This window comes from Coturnix japonica, chromosome Z (assembly GCF_054131305.1).
Source record: "Coturnix japonica strain WE chromosome Z, WE-NBRP24, whole genome shotgun sequence".
NCBI classification, from domain to species: domain Eukaryota; kingdom Metazoa; phylum Chordata; class Aves; order Galliformes; family Phasianidae; genus Coturnix; species Coturnix japonica.
This window is the reverse complement of record NC_140702.1, coordinates 4,647,643-4,669,033: the sequence shown is the minus strand read 5'-3', so window position 1 is coordinate 4,669,033 and position 21,391 is coordinate 4,647,643. Positions and strand designations below refer to the sequence as shown.

At 45.0% G+C, this 21,391-nt stretch overlaps 1 protein-coding gene across 1 annotated transcript; it reads right to left on the bottom strand.

Annotated features, from left to right (window-relative positions):
- Positions 1–1,498: 1,498 nt before the first annotated feature.
- On the bottom strand, positions 1,499–13,544 carry LOC146753636 (obscurin-like protein 1). Its single transcript, XM_085529403.1, has 3 exons — positions 13,535–13,544; positions 5,778–6,044; positions 1,499–1,947 (listed from the first exon to the last, which is right to left on the bottom strand). Exons 1-3 carry the CDS (start codon positions 13,542–13,544, stop codon positions 1,499–1,501), a joined length of 726 nt encoding a protein of 241 aa, XP_085385529.1.
- Between the last annotated feature and the right edge of the window lie 7,847 nt (positions 13,545–21,391).

The following is a 21,391-nucleotide window of genomic DNA, read 5'->3' as shown; positions in this document are numbered from 1 at the left end:
CAGACTCACCTATCCAGATGCAGCCTCCAACATAAAGGCATAGTAAAAAGGCAGTGTACTACTAGGAGAAGTTCCTGCTTCTCCTACCATGAAAGCCTGCACGTACAACATGCACTCCAGCCTCACTGCACATACTTATCTTAGTCAAATGTTTCCGTGAACAAGAATTACAGTTTGGGATCTCAGGCACAGGAGAGATTTGAATAATATCTTGAATATTGCTTCCATTGTACATATATCAGTAATTATTATGCTACAGACAGACTGAAACAGGTCTTTGTGCCATACTGAAACCAAATACTTTCTACAAACCCAGACACCAAATACTTTCTACAAACCCAGACAATCATGTCTACGGAAAAATCCTCAGCACAGACTACTGCAACTGGATCACTGTATAATAGAAACTAGATTTTACTTTACTGTTCTCTGCTGTATTTCAGACAACACCTGTTTCACCTGTGACATGAGTCTTGAAGGTGAGTTTCTGGCCAGCAGCCTCGCAGCTGTACTCCCCTGCATCTTTCTTCTCCACCTGGCTCACCACCAGCCAACGCTGTTTGCCCTCTGACTCCACCTTGAACTTCTTGCTCCAGGTGATCAGTTTCCCCTCCTTGTACCACTTCACCTCCGTCTTCTCCTGGGCCACCTCGCAGCTCAGCGTGGCATTTTCTGTTGGTGCAGCCTTCATCTCCTTTTGTATTTTGTCCTTCTCTGTAAACACGTTTTCTTTCTCTGCAGGGACATCACAAGAGTCACACAGTTTTGCTGTAGTCTGCTGCAGAGCTTACTCCAGTTGCCCGTTTTCATTATACTTGCACTTCACAGGGAGCATCGTGATGCCTCACTAAGACAGGAAAATACTTTCCCCTCTATTTTGCCTTGGGAAATGATAGACATATCATTTCATGTCATATCATATCATATCATATCATATCATATCACATCATATCATATCATATCATATCATATCATATCATATCATATCACATCATATCACAAAGCTAAACATTTCGCAGTCTGATAGCAGATTTGGACATGAGATTTAGAACACCTGCATGCACTGCTGAACCTCCTCCCTTCTCTTTTTTTCTTCTCATGTCTCTCTACATTTCCAGTAAATCAGAAGGGAACGGCCCTCTAGAACAGGTTGCCCAAGGAGACTGTGGATGCTCCATCCCTGCAGGCATTCAAGGCCAGGCTGGATGTGGTTCTGGGCAGCCTGGGCTGCTGCTTGGCAACCCTGCACATAGGAAGAAGGGGGTTGGAACTGGATGAGCACTGTGGGCCTTTGCAACCCAGGCCATTTATGAGTCTGATTATTGGCATTTTCCACCTAATTGTGTCACTCAAATTTTGTAACCAGATCTCTTCAAACACCTCCCCTTTTCTCACTCCTTGCATGCCTGGTGTGCTCTTGCACTGTAACCCTGCAGACACCAGCTGACTACAAGAGTTGCACAAGTTACCCTCCTTGCCTATGGTTTGTTGCAGTAATTCATCCCTGGATGGAAAAGCACATGTAGAAAAGTGTTGCTATGAGACTAGATGACAGAGAAAGTCCTAGAGCCAAAATGTTTTGCACCAGAGAGGCTGTCAGTTGATCCTCCAAATGCAAGACACACCAAATGAAGCGTTCCTTTATCTCTGGGATTCCAAGCATTTTCTCACCTCTGACTTTCACTTGGAATGTTGCTTTGTCATCTTTTGTTTCACAGCTGTAGCTCCCTTGGTCTTTCAGGGTCACATTTTTGACCATGAGGTTGCGGTGCGTCCCCTGGGAGATGATGGTTGTCTTCTGGTCCTGCTTCACCTCTGTTTGATCTTTCTTCCATACGACAGCTCCGCTTGCAGCTGACACCTCACACACCAGCTCCAGTTCTTCAGAAGGACTGACTGATATTTCTGGAGTCATTTTGGGCTTGTTGACAACATTAATGGCTTCATCTGAAGAAAAAAAGAGAAAGTGGTTTACATCCTGACTCAGGCTTATTCAGCACAGCATGAAGATACAGTTAGAACTGATTGTAATGTCTCTGCTCATTACATTTGGGTGATCGAGTTTCACCTCTGGAGGTACTCACATACAAACGTGTGCTTGATTCTCCTGTGTAAGGAAAGAGTAAGTTCTATGCAGACAGTTCTTATTTCTTTTAATCAATTCTGTATTCTGCACGTGTTCTTCTGTAGCTAAAATGAAGGCAGCTAAGTAACGTGTTTTCAATGCATGAACAAACCTATTCAACACCTTGTCTCTAAGCTAACAAGCAGCGTTTGATGAGCACATCAGTATTTCATGCCCTTCATTCCATCCAGACACAACCTGCCTGAGGAGCAAGCTGATGGCTGTCAGCTACAGGCAGACCAAGCTTAGTATTGCATTTCTTACAGAACAACTGTTGCTTTCAGTCACTGGATATACCAAGGCCAATTGCTATGCCAGGCACATTTATGGCATCAGTGAACAAATAATGAGTTAAAAATTGTAATAGACAGGAGCCATCTATTCTTTTAAAACTAGGTGACCAAAGAAGAACAGCCCCTCTAGAGTCAAGCTGTTAAGAACTAATAGCATCAATCAATATCACATAGATAGATTACTTCCCTGCCCTAAGACCATCTTGTGACCATTTGGTGCTCCTAATTAAGCCCTCTTGATGGCATTTTTGTCTGAGCCACGTGACATTTTGTGATAGGAGTTACTGCTAGTGTTCCCTTCACCCTACACCAAAGTAGGAGGTATCCATTCTCAGGGAATCATGCAGGCTTCCTCTGTATTTGATGCTCAGAGACAGCCCCAGAACTTTTTAAATCTTAGCTTAGCTCTCATCCAATAATGTTCATCAAACAGTGCAACTTGTCCTTTGGGGATGCCTTTGTTCTGCATCAACCAGTTCCAACGGAGTCTTCTCGGCTTGTTTTAGATCAGTTTTTTAACAGATAAAGCCAGGGTCTTTGAATTACAAAGTGAAATTGCAGAATGCATGATTCTCAACCAAACAGAACGGGAGGTGGGATGCAGGGTGAATACCTGAGCCAACACCACCTGCAAGCAATCCTTCAATATCTTAGGAATCTCTAGCCATCCCAAATCCAGTGTTGTGCTTGATCTATCATCTCTGCTGAGTTTTTAGCCTGCTGATGGTGAGCATAATGGTGGTGATGGGTGAGCAGTTGGACTAGAGGGTATTAACCAACCTTAAGGAGCCTGTGATCAGAGGAATGTGAATGTGCTGTTAAAGGTCACAAGCGCTGCACTGCAGCATGAGCATACACAGCAAAAGGCTTTCAGTAGAGGTTCAGTTCATAAATGAGGACTGGGTTATGGAAAAGAGGTTCAAGATAGAAACCAGAAAACAGATCTTAACGCCAGGTTCTGTGAATGCAGCCAGTTGAATTTCACAGATATTGACTTTCAATGACAATTTCTTGTGTTATTTTATCCTCCAGCTCCACCCTGAACAGGAACATGTCAGTGACAAGCATTACTCCTCCAGGCTTGACCTGACAGTGCTTTACTTGCACTATGAGCTAATGGCTGTGCTTACAGCACCTCAGGGAGACACCTCAGAGATCACAACATCCTTCGGGTACAGCAGGAGACACTCAACTCTCCAAATGTGGAGTTTAATTTGTCAAAAGAGGAGACTGGATTCCCATGCTAAGAACTTAGGACCGTTTCAGTCATAGGTTTAAAGATGATGTAAGTGCTGAGGCAATTCATGAACTAGAAGAATGAAGCCCAGATGTCAGGGCTCAAGTCGTGACTCCAGTTGTCTCTTTGTTTATGAAGTTTGCCAGTGCTGAAACAAAATATGGGCACACAAAATATGTATGATGATAAAGAACTGCAGGGACATTGCTGACCATGAGGCATTCATTTATCATAAGGCCAAACATACACGTTTAATCCTAGTTCTAATTGCTAGATTCTAATTCAGAAGCTGGCAAATTGGCAGCTTTTATAAACCACGTACCAGATTACCTTATCTCCACAAGTTGAAGGACATACACTGTACAGGGGATAGAGCCAAAGGAAGAAGCCCAGGGCTTAAAGAAAATGTCTAAACTCGGAAACCTGAGGAAAGAATTGGAACAAGCAAACTAGAAGGAAATAAATGGAGGGTGTTCTATTACTGCATTGTAACCCCCTGGAAAACAAATCGAGCCTAAAAGATGGAGACAACACTTAGGACTGAAAAGAAAAACAGAATTCCTTTATGGAAGTTAATTGGAGCGCAAAAGTTAGATGATGAAACTGGCCTCTATTAACACACAGTGGAATAATTGTAGTCACCTCACCACTGTTGGATGTGAGCCCAGCCACACAAAAGCAGCTGCTGGTTTTCACTGCAGATACTGCAGGAAGGAGGAACAGCCTCCGGACTGGACCAGCTCAGCGTGGCCCTACCAGGATTTGCTCCAAAAGTCTTATTACCAGTAGTGATTCCTGCTGAAATACATGGGGGTCCTCCTTTGATTCCAACCCCAACCCACCCCAACATGCCCCCTGATAACATCCATCAGGGCCACATCTCCACAGTTCCTGAACACCTCCAGGGATCCCACCACCTCCGTGGGTAGCCTGTGCCAGTTAATTCTGAGGGCAGACCTGCCAGTATGAAATATTATGCTAACGTGACAAAGAGGGAGAAGAAAAGCAAAATTAAGACTAGCTGACAAGCCTTGACAGGAAGTTCTGCTCTCCATAAGTTTAGTCCCGTTATTCAATTCTGTTTGGAGCTGTCTCCATGCCTCTCTGGAGTTTGTTCATTGAGAAGAAGCAATTAAGTAAGCTCTCCAATGCCAAAGTGCATACACTACTCTAGGGCTTTGTTGTTTCTCCATGGATCAACAAGGGTGACAAGCCAGAAGAATATGATGAAGAGCCTCATGCATACTCAGTGTAAAAAAGAACAAGGCAATTGTTGCTGGGAAGAAGGTGCATTTGCATTTGTGTCTTCTGCAGAGGGTACTGCAGAAATGGAAAGTCTTCCACTGGAGCAAACAAAGGGCTCTCATTTATTGCAATCAAGGCCCAGCGTGTGGATCTCAGAGATCAGACCTAAACCCTGCAGCAAAACAGAGACCTGCGTGGGAAAGTTCAGTTTCTCCCTACATCTGTGTAAGAAAAAGCCCACCATGGAATGACAGCTAAGTAAACATCCCTGTGACTCGTCACAGGTCTCTTCTACATGTCAGTGCTGAGCAATTCAAGATATTTAATTTGGTCTTCTTGCCAGATTTACTAAGTAAAAATCAATCAAACATCTCCTTCTACTGATTAAGAATGCTCTAAACATGCTTCTGCAGAGGTTTCCACCCAGTGACAAACAGCTCCTCCCATCACGAATGTTTATTTGCTATATTTGGACATGCAACGCTGATTGATATTATTGGAATGATTGCTCCCCTACTTCTAAACTATTCCAGTGCAATCAGAAAGGCTGTCTGAACCTGGAGCTGAAAGTACTGCTCTATGGTGATGCAGTGGTAAACCTGGTGACTGAATGCACTGGCCAATAGCTGTGAACTGCAGACATTCATCAGCTGGCATGAAGCAATCTGGTTCAGATACCAAGCAGCTGGGTAGATTGGCTTACCCTACACTCAGTGCTATCATGTTTAGGTCATTACCAGGACTCACATCAGTCCATGGGATGCAATTTCAGGTATTTGGTACAGTCAGTGAATGCCTGCAGCCCCAGTTCTAATCAGCAGATCACAGCAACTATGCCTTGACTGGAAGAGGAAAGGAGAACGATCAAAGCAAATACCTCTCACTTTCATCTTGGTGCTGACATCAACATTTTTGGCAACAAATTTCACTTCTGCTCCATCATCGTTCTTGGTGACGTTCTTTATGATTAGGCTGTGAGTAGTTTGGGTTCTCTTGATGATGCAGGTCTCGCTTTCCTGTAAGACTTTACCATTGATGTACCAAGTGCCGCAACACGTTGTTATAAGGTCAATAGTAAACATGGCATTCCTTCCAGGTACAGCTTCACCAGTTGTTAGGGGGGATTTCACAGCCAGGACTGGTTCTGAGGAAGAACAACATGGATGTCTTAATGCTCTTTAGATGCAAGTCTGGTATCTCATTTAGAGATGGAAGATTAAATCATAGGTACATTTCTACTTCTCCCTTTGCATGAGTGCTGGAAGAAGCACTTCTATGCTTCAAATCTGTTACAGAAAGTTCTGCCTCTTGCACATGTGAGATATCAAAAGATAATAATATTCATGTCTCTGTCACAGAAACATAACTTGTATCACTTTAGTGGTAGCTGGAGGTTGATAGGAGATAGGAGAACTAGGAATAAGGGAAAGCCTTTGGTGTGTTAATGCACTACTATCCTTCAAATCAAAGAAAACAACTTTAGGGAACCAACACAGCTGCTCAGCACACACTGACCCATTTCCATTGGGGTTTTTGTGCTTACCAAGGTGCACGCTCCCTGGGAATTCCAGAGACGGGCTCTGTCCATGCGCATTGACTGCAGACACTCGGAACTGATCATCAGCCTCTTCAGACAGATTGCTCACCGTGAACTCTGGGACGGGGACATGAGACTCGTGGCACCTCACCCAGGTGAAGCCAGTTAGTTTCTTGCGTTCCATAATGTAGCCATCGATTGGAATGGGGGTTGCATCTTCGGAGGGGACCATGCCAGCGTCACTGAGGTTTCTGTTTTATTTTTTACCACGGGGTCAGCTGGGGGCTGGGTGGGAGGTTTTCTGGGAGCTGAGCAGAAATAAATACAGAAATATTATCATAAGGTCATGTAGGCGGGAAAAGACCTTCACGATCAGCAGACTCAACTTTCAGCATGACCTACTGAGTCCCACCATTAACTACTGTGCTACCTGAGGACATACATGACAAGCTTATTCCTGCAGGTATTTGCATAGTGAATATATTCACCCTCTGGTTGCTTTGGAACATTTTAGAGGTTAAAATCCCATCAGACTTTTTCACTGTGTGCAGCCACTGATACAGGCAGGAGGCTGGGAATTACCTGATGGGCTCTAGTTACAGACTACTGACACAGTAAAGGATTGATTTCATTTCATTTTGGCCATCAGAAAGTTTGGTGTCTGCTTTAAGTCACCCAATTATAATTTAAGACTCCAATTATAATCATATGGAGAACAGCGCATTTAGGAGAACTCATCTCATCTCAATAAACCTGAATGAAATCACAGAATCATAGGATCACGGGAGGGCTTGGGTTGGAAGAAACCTTCAAGATCATCCAGTTCTAAACACCCTGCCATGGGCTGGCTGCCCACTAACCAGCTCAGGCTGCCCATCACCCATCCAACCTCACCTTCAACACCAAGGACAGGCATCCACAGCTTCTCTGGGCAGCCTGAAATGGAAGCAATGAGCCACATGTTGAAGATACTCAAACATTCATGACTGTAGAGAGAGCCAAATACTCCATACATATTGCCTGCCTGGGAAATGGTATTAAAATGCCAACAACAGACTCATCCAGCTCATTGAAAATGGTGTGAACATGGCGTACAGGATTCTTCCAGCAGCTAGTTAGATCTGCAAAGAGCAAAGACAGGAAATCTCAATGCCATACAATTTTCCTGACCCATCCTGACACATAACTGCTTTGATGTGCACTGTTACCAGCCTGTCAGTTGCTGTTAGTCAGTGCTGGATGCCAAAGGTCCCACTAACATAGCATGAAGCCAAAAGCTAGACGCTGGAATCAGATCTCCTGACCTTACCATCTGAAACTGAGATGTCATATTTTGCTCAGAGGTGCCTGCTTGTAGGAGGGACAGCTTCCGAGCTTTTTCTACTCCAGGAATCAGCTTGAGCTCCAGAATTTAAACAGCAGTCAGAAATTAAACTGAGCTTTGTCACCTCCATCAAACAGAAGGAGTGGTTGGGTGGTACAGCTTTCCAAATAACTTAGAAACTGGCACAACAATCAGATGCCTACCTTTTCTTTTTGAACTTGTTAATACATAGAGGTTAATAGCATCAGAATGCCCCAAGCACTTCAGATAACATGACAGCTGTAAACCCTTCTTTAAGGATTCCTTAGAGTAACTGTAATTCAGTGGTGCTGGTGGGAGAAGGGAAGTCCTAATCTTCCCAGATGGTGAATAGAGTTGATGTTCACATGCAGACTGGTGCTGCAGCACAGCCAGAAACCACTCATTTGGGAAACACAGCACCAAGAAAATAACAGGAATAGCTTCATAAAATCAGGCAGCTTCACCCAAATTTCCGTCTGATCATCACAGTGGCCCTCCTTTGGACCCACCCCAACAGCTCCACATCCTTCCCAGGCCTGGACACAGTGCTGCAAATAGGGCCTCACAAGAGCTGAGCAGGAGGGGACAATCACCTCCCTCTCCTGCTGGCCACCCCTTTCTCAGTGCAGCCCAGAACACACATGGATCTATCTTTTTCATATGGATATTCCCATAGATGTACATATATATACCACACCTACACCCCCACAATCTGCTACAACTTCATATTCCTCCCCACAGTCCCCGACAGCCCCCAGTAGCCCCATATCACCCTAAGGCCCCCACAACCCTCTATCTCTCCATACACCACCCCTTAAAGCCCCATACCTGCCCATATCCTCCAATAGCTCCCCACAACCCCTACACACCCTCAGAGCCCCCTAGAGCCCCTAGTCCTCCTATGGCCCACCACAGCCCCATATCCCCCCTACAGTCCCCCTCAGCTCCCTTTACAGCCCCTGCACAGCTCTATAGAACAGTCTGATAGAACTACCTCTAGTAGAAGCACTCAGCCCTTCAGTGGGGTCTAAGAGAGCTGCAGCCAGACTCAAACACAACTGCCACAACGGCCACTCCCGCGCACTGCGGCTCAGCCAATCGGAGCCGGCGGAGCTGCCGCTGCCCAATGGGAGGCCGGGGGAGGCCGGCGCTGGGACGGGGAGAGGAGAGAAGAGACAGAGGCAGCACTGAGGTGGGATGGGCTGATGGGGAGTGCGGGGAGGACAGGGGGGTGTGGGGCTGTGGGGGGGCAGAGGGGGATGTGGGGCTGCAATGTGTCAGCGTCAGGAGCACAGGTGAAGGCAGCTGAGCTGTGTGAGCAGTTGTGTTTGAGTCTGGCTGCAGCTCTCAGACCCCACTGAAGGGCTGAGTGCCACTGGGAAAGGATCTCTGTGTGGAGATTGCTTCTACTAGAGGTAGTTCTATAAGACTGTTCTATAGAGCTGTGCAGGGGCTGTAAAGGGAGCTGAGGGGGACTCTAGGGAATGTTTTGTAATGCCTGCTGGGGCTGCAGGCAGCATTGCCTTCCTCCTTAGGGGGCAGGTTCAATCACAAACCTCCCTATTTCCTCTCACAAACGTCCTACAAACCATGTCTGGGCAGTGCTGTCTTGGCCTGGATCTCAGCTCCTGAGACTGTCAGATGTGAAGCAGCAGCTGCTGGGACAGGGCTGGCTCTGTGTGCCCTCTGTGGGTCTGTGGGCATAGAGTGGGGCAGAGGGATGACTGTGAGAGGGAGGAATTGCCCAGCCACTAGAAAGAGGAAATCAGCTGAAAAGGGGAGATTTGAGAAGCACTGAGGCTGTGGTTGTTTGGACAGTAAGAAGAAACCAAGCTGTCACTGTGCAGATGGGAACTCCAGTAGGAGAGCTGTGGTGGCTTTACAGATGGCAGACAGCACCTGGAGTGTAGAGCCAAGGGTAGGGGGGGATCTTCCTCTTAGCAATGCCATGCAAAGAATGATGCAGACTCCTGCAGGGTCGGCTTTGCTGTGTGACCCTGGGTGGAAGCAGCTGGAAGGTCTCAGCCCTTCTGCGTTATCCCAGGAGCTGGGGCAGTGCTCGGTCTCATCCCACCCCTGCTAATAGCAAATGCAGAATCCCTTATCTGTGTGCCCTTTTCTCTCATGTAGAGTCACCGACCCTGGGAAGTTCAAGAAAAGTTTGGATGTTGTGTTGAGGGCTATGATTTAACTGGGAAGTATTGGTGATGGTTGGACTGGATGATCTTATAGGTCTTTTCCAACCTTGATAATTCTATGGAGTTGTAGCAGATTGTGGGTGTGTAGGTGTGGTATATATATGTACATCTATGGGAATATCCGTATGAAAAAGATAGATCCATGCGTGTTCTGGGCTGCACTGAAAAAGGGGTGGCCAGCAGGAGAGGGAGGTGATTGTCCCCTCCTGCTCAGCTCTTGTGAGGCCCTATTTGCAGCACTGTGTCCAGGCCTGGGAAGGATGTGGAGCTGTTGGGGTGGGTCCAGAGGAGGAAAACTGTGATGATCAGAGGGCTGGAGCAGCTCTCCTATGAGGAAAGGTGGAGGGATCTGGGCTTGTTTAGCCTGGAGAAGAGAAGGCTGCGGGGAGACCTCATTGTGGCCTTTCAGTACTTGAAGGGAGCGTATAAACAGGAGGGGGAATGGCTGTGTATGAGGGTGGATAGTGATAGGAGAAGGGGGAATGGTTTTAAACTGAGACAGGGGAGGTTTAGGTTGGATCTTAGGAAGGTGTTTTTCGCCATGTTCACACCATTTTCAATGAGCTGGATGAGTCTGTTGTTGGCATTTTAATACCATTTACCAGTCAGGCAATATGTATGGAGTATTTGTCTCTCTCTACAGTCATGAATGTTTGAGTATCTTCAACATGTGGCTCATTGCTTCCATTTCAGGCTGCCCAGAGAAGCTGTGGATGCCTGTCCTTGGTGTTGAAGGCGAGGTTGGATGGGTGATGGGCAGCCTGAGCTGGTTAGTGGGCAGCCAGCCCATGGCAGGGTGTTTAGAACTGGATGATCTTGAAGGTTTCTTCCAACCCAAGCCCTCCCGTGATCCTATGATTCTGTGATTTCATTCAGGTTTATGAAGATGAGATGAGTTCTCCTGAATGCGCTGCTCTCCATAGGATTATACTTGGAGTCTTAAATTATAATTGGGTGACTTAAACCAGACACCAAACTTTCTGATGGCCAAAATGAAATGAAATCAATCCTTTACTGTGTCAGTAGTCTGTAACTAGAGCCCATCAGGTAATTCCCAGCCTCCTGCCTGTATCAGTGGCTGCACACAGTGAAAAAGTCTGATGGGATTTTAACCTCTAAAATGTTCCAAAGCAACCAGAGGGTGAATATATTCACTATGCAAATACCTGCAGGAATAAGCTTGTCATGTATGTCCTCAGGTACCACAGTAGTTAATGGTGGGACTCAGTAGGTCATGCTGAAAGTTGAGTCTGCTGATCTTAAAGGTCTTTTCCAACCTACATGACCTTATGCTAATATTTCTGTATTTATTTCTGTTCAGCTCCCAGAAAACCTCCCACCCAGCCCCCAGCTGACCCCGTGGTGAAAAATAAAACAGAAACCTCAGTGACGCTGGCATGGTCCCCTCTGAAGATGCTCCGCCCCATTCCAATCGATGGCTACATTGTGGAAGGCAATAAACTAACTGGCTTCACGTGCGTGAGGTGCCACGAGTCTCATGTCCCCATCCCAGAGTTCACGGTGAGCAATCTGTCTGAAGAGGCTGATGATCAGTTCCGAGTGTCTGCAGTCAATGCTCATGGACAGAGCCTGTCTCTGGAATTCCCAGGGAGCGTGCACCTTGGTAAGCACAAAAACCCCAATGGAAATGGGTCAGTGTGTGCTGAGCAGCTGTGTTGGTTCCCTAAAGTTGTTTTCTTTGACTTTAAGGATAGTAGTGCATTAACACACCAAAGGCTTTCCCTTATTCCTAGTTCTCCTATCTCCTGTCAACTTCCAGCTACCACTAAAGTGATACAAGTTCTGTTTCTGTGACAGAGACATGAAAATCCTTATCTCTTGATATCTCACATGTGCAAGAGGCAGAACTTTCTGTAACAGATCTGAAGCATAGAAGTGCTTCTTCCAGCACTCATGCAAAGGGAGAAGTAGAAATGTACCTATGATTTAATCTTCCATCTTTAGATGAGATACCAGACTTGCATCTCAAGAGCATAAAGACATCCATGTTGTTGTTCCTCAGAACCAGTCCTGGCTGTGAAATCCCCCCTAACAACTGGTGAAGCTGTACCTGGAGGGGATGCCATGTTTACTATTGACCTTACAACAACGTGTTGTGGCACTTGGTACCTCAATGGTAAAGTCTTACAGGAAAGCGAGACCTGCATCATCAAGAGAACCCAAACTACTCACAGCCTAATGATAAAGAACGTCACCAAGAATGATGATGGAGCAGAAGTGGAATTTGTTACCAAAAATGTTGATGTCAGCACCAAGATGAGAGTGAGAGGTATTTGCTTTGATCGTTCTCCTTTCCTCTTCCAGTCAAGGCATAGTTGCTGTGATCTGATGATTAGAACTGGGGCTGCAGGCATTCACTGACTGTACCAAATACCTGAAATTGCATCCCATGGACTGACGTGAGTCCTGGTTTTGCCCTAAACATGATAGCACTGAGTGTAGGGTAAGCCAGTCTACCCAGCTGCTTGGTATCTGAACCAGATTGCTTCATGCCAGCTGATGAATGTCTGCAGTTCACAGCTATTGGCCAGTGCATTCAGTCACCAGGTTTACCACTGCATCACCATAGAGCAGTACTTTCAGCTCCAGGTTCAGACAGCCTTTCTGATTGCACTGGAATAGTTTAGAAGTAGGGGAGCAATCATTCCAATAATATCAATCAGCGTTGCATGTCCAAATAGAACAAATAAACATTCGTGATGGGAGGAGCTGTTTGTCACTGGGTGGAAACCTCTGCAGAAGCATGTTTAGAGCATTCTTAATCAGTAGAAGGAGATGTTTGATTGATTTTTACTTAGTAAATCTGGCAAGAAGACCAAATTAAATATCTTGAATTGCTCAGCACTGACATGTAGAAGAGACCTGTGACGAGTCACAGGGATGTTTACTTAGCTGTCATTCCATGGTGGGCTTTTTCTTACACAGATGTAGGGAGAAACTGAACTTTCCCACGCAGGTCTCTGTTTTGCTGCAGGGTTTAGGTCTGATCTCTGAGATCCACACGCTGGGCCTTGATTGCAATAAATGAGAGCCCTTTGTTTGCTCCAGTGGAAGACTTTCCATTTCTGCAGTACCCTCTGCAGAAGACACAAATGCAAATGCACCTTCTTCCCAGCAACAATTGCCTTGTTCTTTTTTACACTGAGTATGCATGAGGCTCTTCATCATATTCTTCTGGCTTGTCACCCTTGTTGATCCATGGAGAAACAACAAAGCTCTAGAGTAGTGTATGCAGTTTGGCATTGGAGAGCTTACTTAATTGCTTCTTCTCAAAGAACAAACTCCAGAGAGGCATGGAGACAGCTCCAAAGAGAATTGAATAGTGGGACTAAATTGATGGAGAGCAGAACATCCTGCCAAGGCTTGTCAGCTAGTCTTAATTTTGCTTTTCTTCTCTCTGTTTGTCATGTTAGCATAATATTTCATACTGGCAGGTCTGCCCACAGAATTAACTGGCACAGGCTGCCCAGGGAGGTGGTGGGATCCCTGAAGATGTTCAGGAACTGTGGAGATGTGGCCCTGATGGATTTTACCAGGGGGCATGTTGCACTGTTTGATGAACATTATTGGATGAGAGCTAAGCTAAGATTTTAAAAGTTCTGGGGCTGTCTCTGAGCATCAATTACAGAGGAAGCCTGCATGATTCCCTGAGAATGGATACCTCCTACTTTGGTGTAGGGTTAAGGGAACACTAGCAGTAACTCCTATCACAAAATGTCACGTGGCTCAGACAAAAAAGCCATCAAGAGGGCTTAATTAGGAGCACCAAATGGTCACAGGCAGCACCTGTCTTAGGGCACGGAAGTTATCTATCTATGTGTTATTGATTGATGCTATTAGTTCTTAACAGCTTGACTCTAGAGGGACTGTTCTTCTTTGGTCACCTAGTTTTAAAAGAATAGATGGCTCCTGTCTATTACAATTTTTAATGCATTATTTGTTCACTGCTGCCATAAATGTGCCTGGCATAGCAATTGGCCTTGGTATATTCAGTGACTGAAAGCAACAGTTGTTGCTCTAAGAAATGCAATACTAAGCTGGGTCTGCCTGTAGCTGACAGCCATCAGCTTGCTCCTCAGGCAGGTTCTGTCTGGATGGAATGAAGGGCATGAAATACTGATGTGCTCATCAAACGCTGCTTGTTAGCTTAGAGACAAGGTGTTGAATAGGTTTGTTCATGTATTGCAAACACGTTACTTAGCTGCCTTCATTTTAGCTTCAGAAGAACATGTGCAGAATACAGAATTGATTAAAAGAAATAAGAACTGTCTGCATAGAACTTACTCTTTCCTTACACAGGAGAATCAAGCACATGTTTGTATGTGAGTACCTCCAGAGGTGAAACTCGATCACCCAAATGTAATGAGCAGAGACATTACAATCAGTTCTAACTGTATCTTCATGCTGTGCTGAATAAGCCTGAGTCAGGATGTAAACCACTTTCTCTTTTTTTCTTCAGATGAAGCCATTAATGTTGTCAGCAAGCCCAAAACGACTCCAGAAATATCAGTCAGTCCTTCTGAAGACCTGGAGCTGGTGTGTGAGGTGTCAGCTGCAAGTGAAGCTGTCGTATGGAAGAAAGATCAAACAGAGGTGAAGCAGGACCAGAGGACAACCATCATCTCCCAGGGGATGCACCGCAACCTCATGGTCAAAAATGTGACCCTGAAAGACCAAGGGAGCTACAGCTGCGAAACAAAAGATGACAAAGCAACATTCCAAGTGAAAATCAGAGGTGAGAAAATGCTTGGAATCTCAGAGATAAAGGAACGCTTCATTTGGTGTGTCTTGCATTTGGAGGATCAATGACAGCCTCTCTGGTGCAAAACATTTTGGCTATAGGACTTTCTTTGTCATCTAGTGTCATAGCAACACTTTTCTACATGTGCTTTTCCATCCAGGAATGAATTACTGCAACAAACCATAGGCAAGGAGGGTAACTTGTGCAGCTCTTGTAGTCAGCTGGTGTCTGCAGGGTTACAGTGCAAGAGTACACCAGGCATGCAAGGAGTGAGAAAAGGGGAGGTGTTTGAAGAGATCTGGTTACAAAATTTGAATGACACAATGAGGTGGAAAATGCCAATAATCAGACTGATAAATGACCTGGGTTGCAAAGGCCCACAGTGCTCATCCAGTTCCAACCCCCTTCTTCCCATGTGCAGGGTTGCCAAGCAGCAGCCCAGGCTGCCCAGAACCACATCCAGCCTGGCCTTGAATGCCTGCAGGGATGGAGCATCCACAGTCTCCTTGGGCAGCATGTTCTAGAGGGCCGTTCCCTTCTGATTTACTGGAAATGTAGAGAGACATGAGAAGAAAAAAAGAGAAGGGAGGAGGTTCAGCAGTGCATGCAGGTGTTCTAAATCTCATGTCCAAATCTGCTATCAGACTGCGAAATGTTTAGCTTTGTGATATGATGTAATATGATATGAAATGATATGATATGATATGATATGATATGATATGATATGATATGATATGATATGATATGATATGATATGCCTATCATTTCCCAAGGCAAAATAGAAGGGAAGGTATTTTCCTTTCTTAATGAGGCATCACGATGCTCCCTGTGAAGGGGAAGTGTAGTGAAAACAGGGAACTGGAGTAAGCTCTGCAGCAGACTACAGCAAAACGGTGTGACTGTTGTGATGTCCCTGCAGAGAAAGAAGACGTGTTTACAAACAAGGACAAGGTACAAAAGGATGTGAAGGCTGTACTGACTCAAAATGCCACGCTGAGCTGCGAGGTGGTCCAGGAGAAGATGGATATGAAGTGGTACAAGGAGGGGAAACTGATCACCTGGAGCAAGAAGTTCAAGGTGGAGTCAGAGGGCAAACAGCGTCGGCTGGTGGTGAGCCAGGTGGAGAAGTAAGATGCAGGGGAGTACAGCTGCAAGGCTGCTGGCCAGAAACTCACCTTCAAGATTCATGTCACAGGTGAGAGAGATGTTTCTCATCACAGAATGGCCCATGAGTCCCACTTGGTTTCCAGTTATACCTGAAGTTCTTTAAAGATCCCTGCTGGCGTCCAGCTTCTGAGTTAGAAAGGGAAGTCTCTCCTGAGAGTGCCGTATAGATTTCCCAGCCTCATTAAGACATCTTGGATGCACAGAGCATGTCGAATTGCCCAAGATGCCTGAATGTGGGGAACTGGATTATGGTCAGTTGTAGTCAGTATAGTCTGAGGAGTGAGCTGCCACCATCTGCTGTAGGGTGAGGTGAGTCACCCACTGCCTTCCACTGAAGGTCACCACTCAGTACAGCACAGCTTCAAATCCCTCAGTCTCATTGGGAAACTGAAGCTTGAATGTTTTCCTATGGGAACCAAGATCAACCCTAACTCTCAGGTGGCTGAAGTTAAGTGCAGTTAACTTGTTTCATGATGTCGTATTGTTTTCTACTGAGAATTAGCTGTGGCCTCTGAGTTTCAGTATCTAAACCTTATTTACAATATTGAGGATTTGGTAAAGAACTGAGATTGGTTTGTAGGTATTCAGTGAAAGAAGTACTCCTGTTGACAGGGACAGAAATGAACACCTAATCAGGAGTCATATCAATATTGCATGAGTACATTGTTCTGTGTAAATGACATTTCAGTTTTGAATAAGAAATATGTAAATCAGCACTGCTTTTCTAGAGTGTAATTCGTAACACCTGTATGTCACTGAGCATGACATGCTTATATTTGGTGTTTGCTTTGGCTTCCAATTTTTGATGAATGTAATCATATTGCCCCCCTCTAAAAATAGTTTTTTTAGGAACAATTTAAGCAAAGCTCCAAGAACCACAGAGAAATTATGTTAAAATTGATCTCAAGTGGTGCATATAATGCATCCTTCTCTGCTGCATTAGTAGATTCCCATCTGCTTATGGGGGGAGCTTGCAAGGAGCTGTTTTAGAAACAGCTCTGGGTTTAAATAAGGAAAATATTTCCTCACAAACCTTAATTTTTTCAAACTATTGAATGTAAGAAGAATATTTAATGATATGAATGTGAAGGATATTTAAAGATATGAAGAATATATTTAGCATAGTAATGGACGATGAAGTGTTGGGTCACTGGTAATTAATAGAGAGAACGTATTTAATCTGGATCATGTTTAGTATGAATGAGACCATTCCAAAATTACAAACATACATGAAGTTGTCACAAGCAGCATTTTGTGTTTGGTTTTGAACACATTGGACAGCGTGAATGTAGCTGTGCATCCTAAATGCTCTCCCAATCTGCAGAAGCAGAAGATGCTTTCATCAACAAGCAGAAGGTGCAGAAGGAGGTGAAGGCTGCACCAACAGAAAATGCCACGTTGAGCTGCGAGGTGGCCAAGGAGAAGACGGAGGTGAAGTGGGACAAGGAGGGGAAACTGATCACCTGGAGCAAGAAGTTCAAGGCTGAGTCAGAGGGCAAACAGCGTCGGCTGGTGGTGAGCCAGGTGGAGAAGAAAGATGCAGGGGAGTACAGCTGCGAGGCTGCTGGCCAGAAACTCACCTTCAGGATTCATGTCACAGGTGAGACAGGTGTTGTCTGAAATACAGCAGAGAACAGTAAAGTAAAATCTAGTTTCTATTGTACAATGATCCAGTTGCAGTAGTCTGTGCTGAGGTTTTTTCCCTATACTTGATTGCCTGGGTTTGTAGAAAGTATTTGGTTTTAGTATGGCACAAAGACCTGTTTCAGTCTGTCTGTAGAATAATTACTGATAGATGTACAATGGAAGCAATATTCAAGATATTATTCAAATCTCTCCTGTGCCTGAGATCCCAAACTGTAATTCTTGTTCACCGAAAGATTTGACTAAGTTGTTTGTATAGTGACTTGCAACCATGGGACTGGTGTTCAAGGACCCTCTTGGTTCCTTCAGTTCCTAGGTTCTTTCTTGCCTAGATTTGACACTTTGTTTTAACAGAAGAGCTGATATTCTCTAGTGAAGGCTATTAGTTTGGGCACAAGTGGTAACCTAAACCGGTTCCAAGCTGTACATACAAACCTGCAAGATGGTCTCATTTCAGTCCCTCAGTCAATACTTTTTCTTTTTTTCCCTCAGAGCCAAAACCTGTGTTTATAAACCAGGAGAAGGTGCAGAAAGAGGTGAGTGCTGCCCTGGCAGCAAGTGCCTCCCTCAGCTGTGAAGTAGCACAGGATCCAAGCGAAGTAAAATGGTACAAGGATGGAAGACTGCTTGCCTCCTCCAGAAAGTTCAGAATGGAATCTGTGGGCAAAACACGGCGTCTGGTTGTGGAGCAGCTGGAGAAGAAAGGTGCTGGAGAATACATCTGCGAGGCTGCTGGCCAGAAGATGACCTTCAAGTTGGAATCAACTGGTGAGCATTCGCTTTGGGAGCACTAAGCAGCTGTTTACGTAGCTTAGAGGAAGAGGAAGTGAGCCATGCCGAAGGGAAGGTGGTGTGGTGCAGGAATGCAGTTGAGATCAAACCCAGCAAACGTTTCCAGATTGATGAGGAAGGGGTCAGAAGAACCCTGACAATAACAGGGATCCGGGCTGAGGATGAGGGAGAGTACTTCTGTGAGTCCAGAGATGACAAGAGCAGCATTACCATCACCCCCAAAGGTATGTCTCTGGAAATGAAGGCTGACAGTGAGGAAGGATCCTTGGCTTCCCTCATCAGCCATTACAACACTGCAAAGTTGAGTTCATTTGTGTGTTTATGCTGTTCTCTGTGTTAACAACCGAGTACAAAACTTGTCTTTCTCTCTAAATAGCTGTGGAACAACTGCTTCTGAAGAGCACAGCTGTTAAGTGGGCAAATCAGCCTTCAAGGCTGGAATTAAGCATCCCAAATGTGAGATGGGAATTTTTTTATTCCTTCTTTGTCTCTTTTCTTCTTGCTTCTTTGTAGATGCAAGGAGGATCTCCTCTACAGGCAGGAGATATGAGTGTGAGTTATGGTGATCACTTACTGCGAGTCATAAAATCTGATGCTTCCAATAAAATCATTGACTCTGTTGGCTCTTTGAAAGTGCTCATACATAAAGGAGCTCATACACTTAGGGACACATCTTTTATGTGCTCCTAAGTGGTTTCTTCTTGTCCATCATCTCCCAGGGTGGTGAAATTTGTGGCTCAGACTTTTGTACTAGGAGCTCAGCAGTGGTTAAAGCTCACACTTGTGCAAAGTAAACAAGCTCCTGCAATTCGTCTCTACTCTGTTTTAGCTGTGGATTAACTTTACAGTTCCTTCCATAAGCTTTATGGTTCCCTTCTGTAAGTCTACGTACACAGACTGAGTTGCTTAACTTGAAGTCTTGCTCCAGGATTTTGAGCATATTATTAGCAAAAAATATCACAAATAATTTCGCAAACAATTCTCCCCACCTATATGTAGCTTTCCTTTTTTTCACTGGAAGGATTTACACTGGCAGATAGGGTGGGCATGTAGAAACAACCCCATTAATTCTCATGAAGCTCTTATTTTTCTGACTGGCCTTTGTTTTGTGATTCTGCATGCATGCCCTGTAGCTAAAGCCTGGATGTCTTCCCCAACACCTTCAGTCTTCCATCCTTACTTCAGTTACTCTGTTGCAAATCTCTCTGCTAGTACAAGAGAGTTTTTATTTTACCCCTGACTTTTAACTGAGTTAGTTCCATTAAGTGGCTGAAGCCCTAAGTGATCCAAGAATGAAAATTGCAATCAAAATTAGCGTCACTAAGAAGGACAAGGTCACATTTGAGTGTGAGCTGTCCAGGCCCAAGGTGGACATCAAGTGGTTCAAGGTATGGCATGTAATGGTATTTTTCTTTCTGACTTCTCTGGAAATGAATGAGAGCCTTTAATTTCACTTCCAAGGGATGCGAGTCTGAGCTTTTGCTTGATAGCTTTTGCACTGCTCTCTTTTCTTTATGCTCTTTTACTTGCCCAGATCAGCACTCTTTGTTATTATGTCCTGAGTTCATTTATCAAGTTGAAATGGAAGTTTGTTTTGGGTTTCATGTGAACTCCTGAGGTCTTGCTGCACAAAATATTGTTGGTTGGAGTACAGTCTTGAGCTTCAACTCTAACACAGAAATTCTCAGCCAGGATTTTGTAGCCTTGTTGTGAACTGGGTCTTAGGGTGAAATCTGAGTTTTCTTTGCATGTGACACTGTGAGAATTTGCTCTGGCACTTTCTGTACCTCCCCAGTGCTCAGCTGTTCCTTCCCTTACTTGGGGATAACATCATTTATTCAAGGTGATGTCCAAACAGGCTTGTTAACAGTCCTCCGCAGTGCTTTAAGCTGTCATAGGTCAGCCAGAATTTCTGCATGTTCTATAGCCATTCCTACATGTTGAAAACACTGCAATGTGCTTAAGCTTCAGCATATGTTCCAGTAAGCACAGTTCCATTAATTCTAGGGGAGTGGGTGAATTAAGCATAGATCTGAAGGCTGCATTTGCTCAGTGCAGAGATGGAAGGACTAATGGAGATCTGACTTGACATTTTCCCTTCTAGGATGGGAAGGAGCTCCGTCAAAGTAAAAAAGTGGGCATTACTTCCCAGGGAAATAAGAGAAGTCTCATTATTCACAAGTGGTGAACTCTCATTTTCTCTCTCAGTCTGCAACCAGGTTGGGTTGCTGTTTCAGTACTGGCTGTTTTATGCAGGAACTCTGCTCCTGAGGTTAATCCATTTATATCCAGGCCCTTCAGAAGGAAAGGGAAATGGCAGCACAGAAATATGGTCTGATTCTGACATAAATAAATGCAGACCTGGAGAGTTAAAAGGGATTGTGTGATGTTCAAGGGATTTTGAAGCAAAGATGTCCCCTAGGTAAGATTTGTGGCTGACATTCCCCATACATTGTGGGCACACAAGCTAAGGAGAGACTAGTGATGAGCATGCAGAGAAGCCAATGGTTCAGACAGGTTTGTAGTGACACGACATTGTAGAGTTCTGTCTAGTTCTCCTTGGCATAGTTTGGAAAATAAAGATGAGGTGATTGGTGGTAACCAATATGGCTTCATCAAGGTCAAGCCATGCCTGACAAACTTGGTGGCCTTTCATGATGGAGTAACAGCATCAGTGGATAATGGGAGAGCAACTGACGTCATCTACTTGGACTTGTGCAGAGCATTTGATCCCATCCTGCATGACATCCTGGTCACCAAAGTGGAGAAAAATGGTTTTGATGGATGGACCAGTTGCAGGATAGGGAACTGGCTGGATGGTCACACTCAGAGAGTTGAAGTCAATAGCTCAGTGTCCAGGTGGAGGGTGGTGTTGGGACCAGTGTTCTTTAACATTTTTGTAGGCAACATGGCCAGTGGAATGAAATGCAGCCTCAGCAAGTTTGCAGATGACACCAAGCTGAGCGGTGCTGTTGATGTGCTAGAGGGAAGGGATGCTACCCTGAGGGACCTGGGCAGGCTGGAGAGGTGGGCCCTTGGCAGCCTC

Coding starts and splice junctions, on each gene's coding strand:
- LOC146753636 (XM_085529403.1), bottom strand. Junction 1,948..5,777: donor CACCAAGATGAAAGTGAGAG/GTATTTGCTTTG, acceptor TTTTTTCTTCAG/ATGAAGCCATTAATGTTGTC.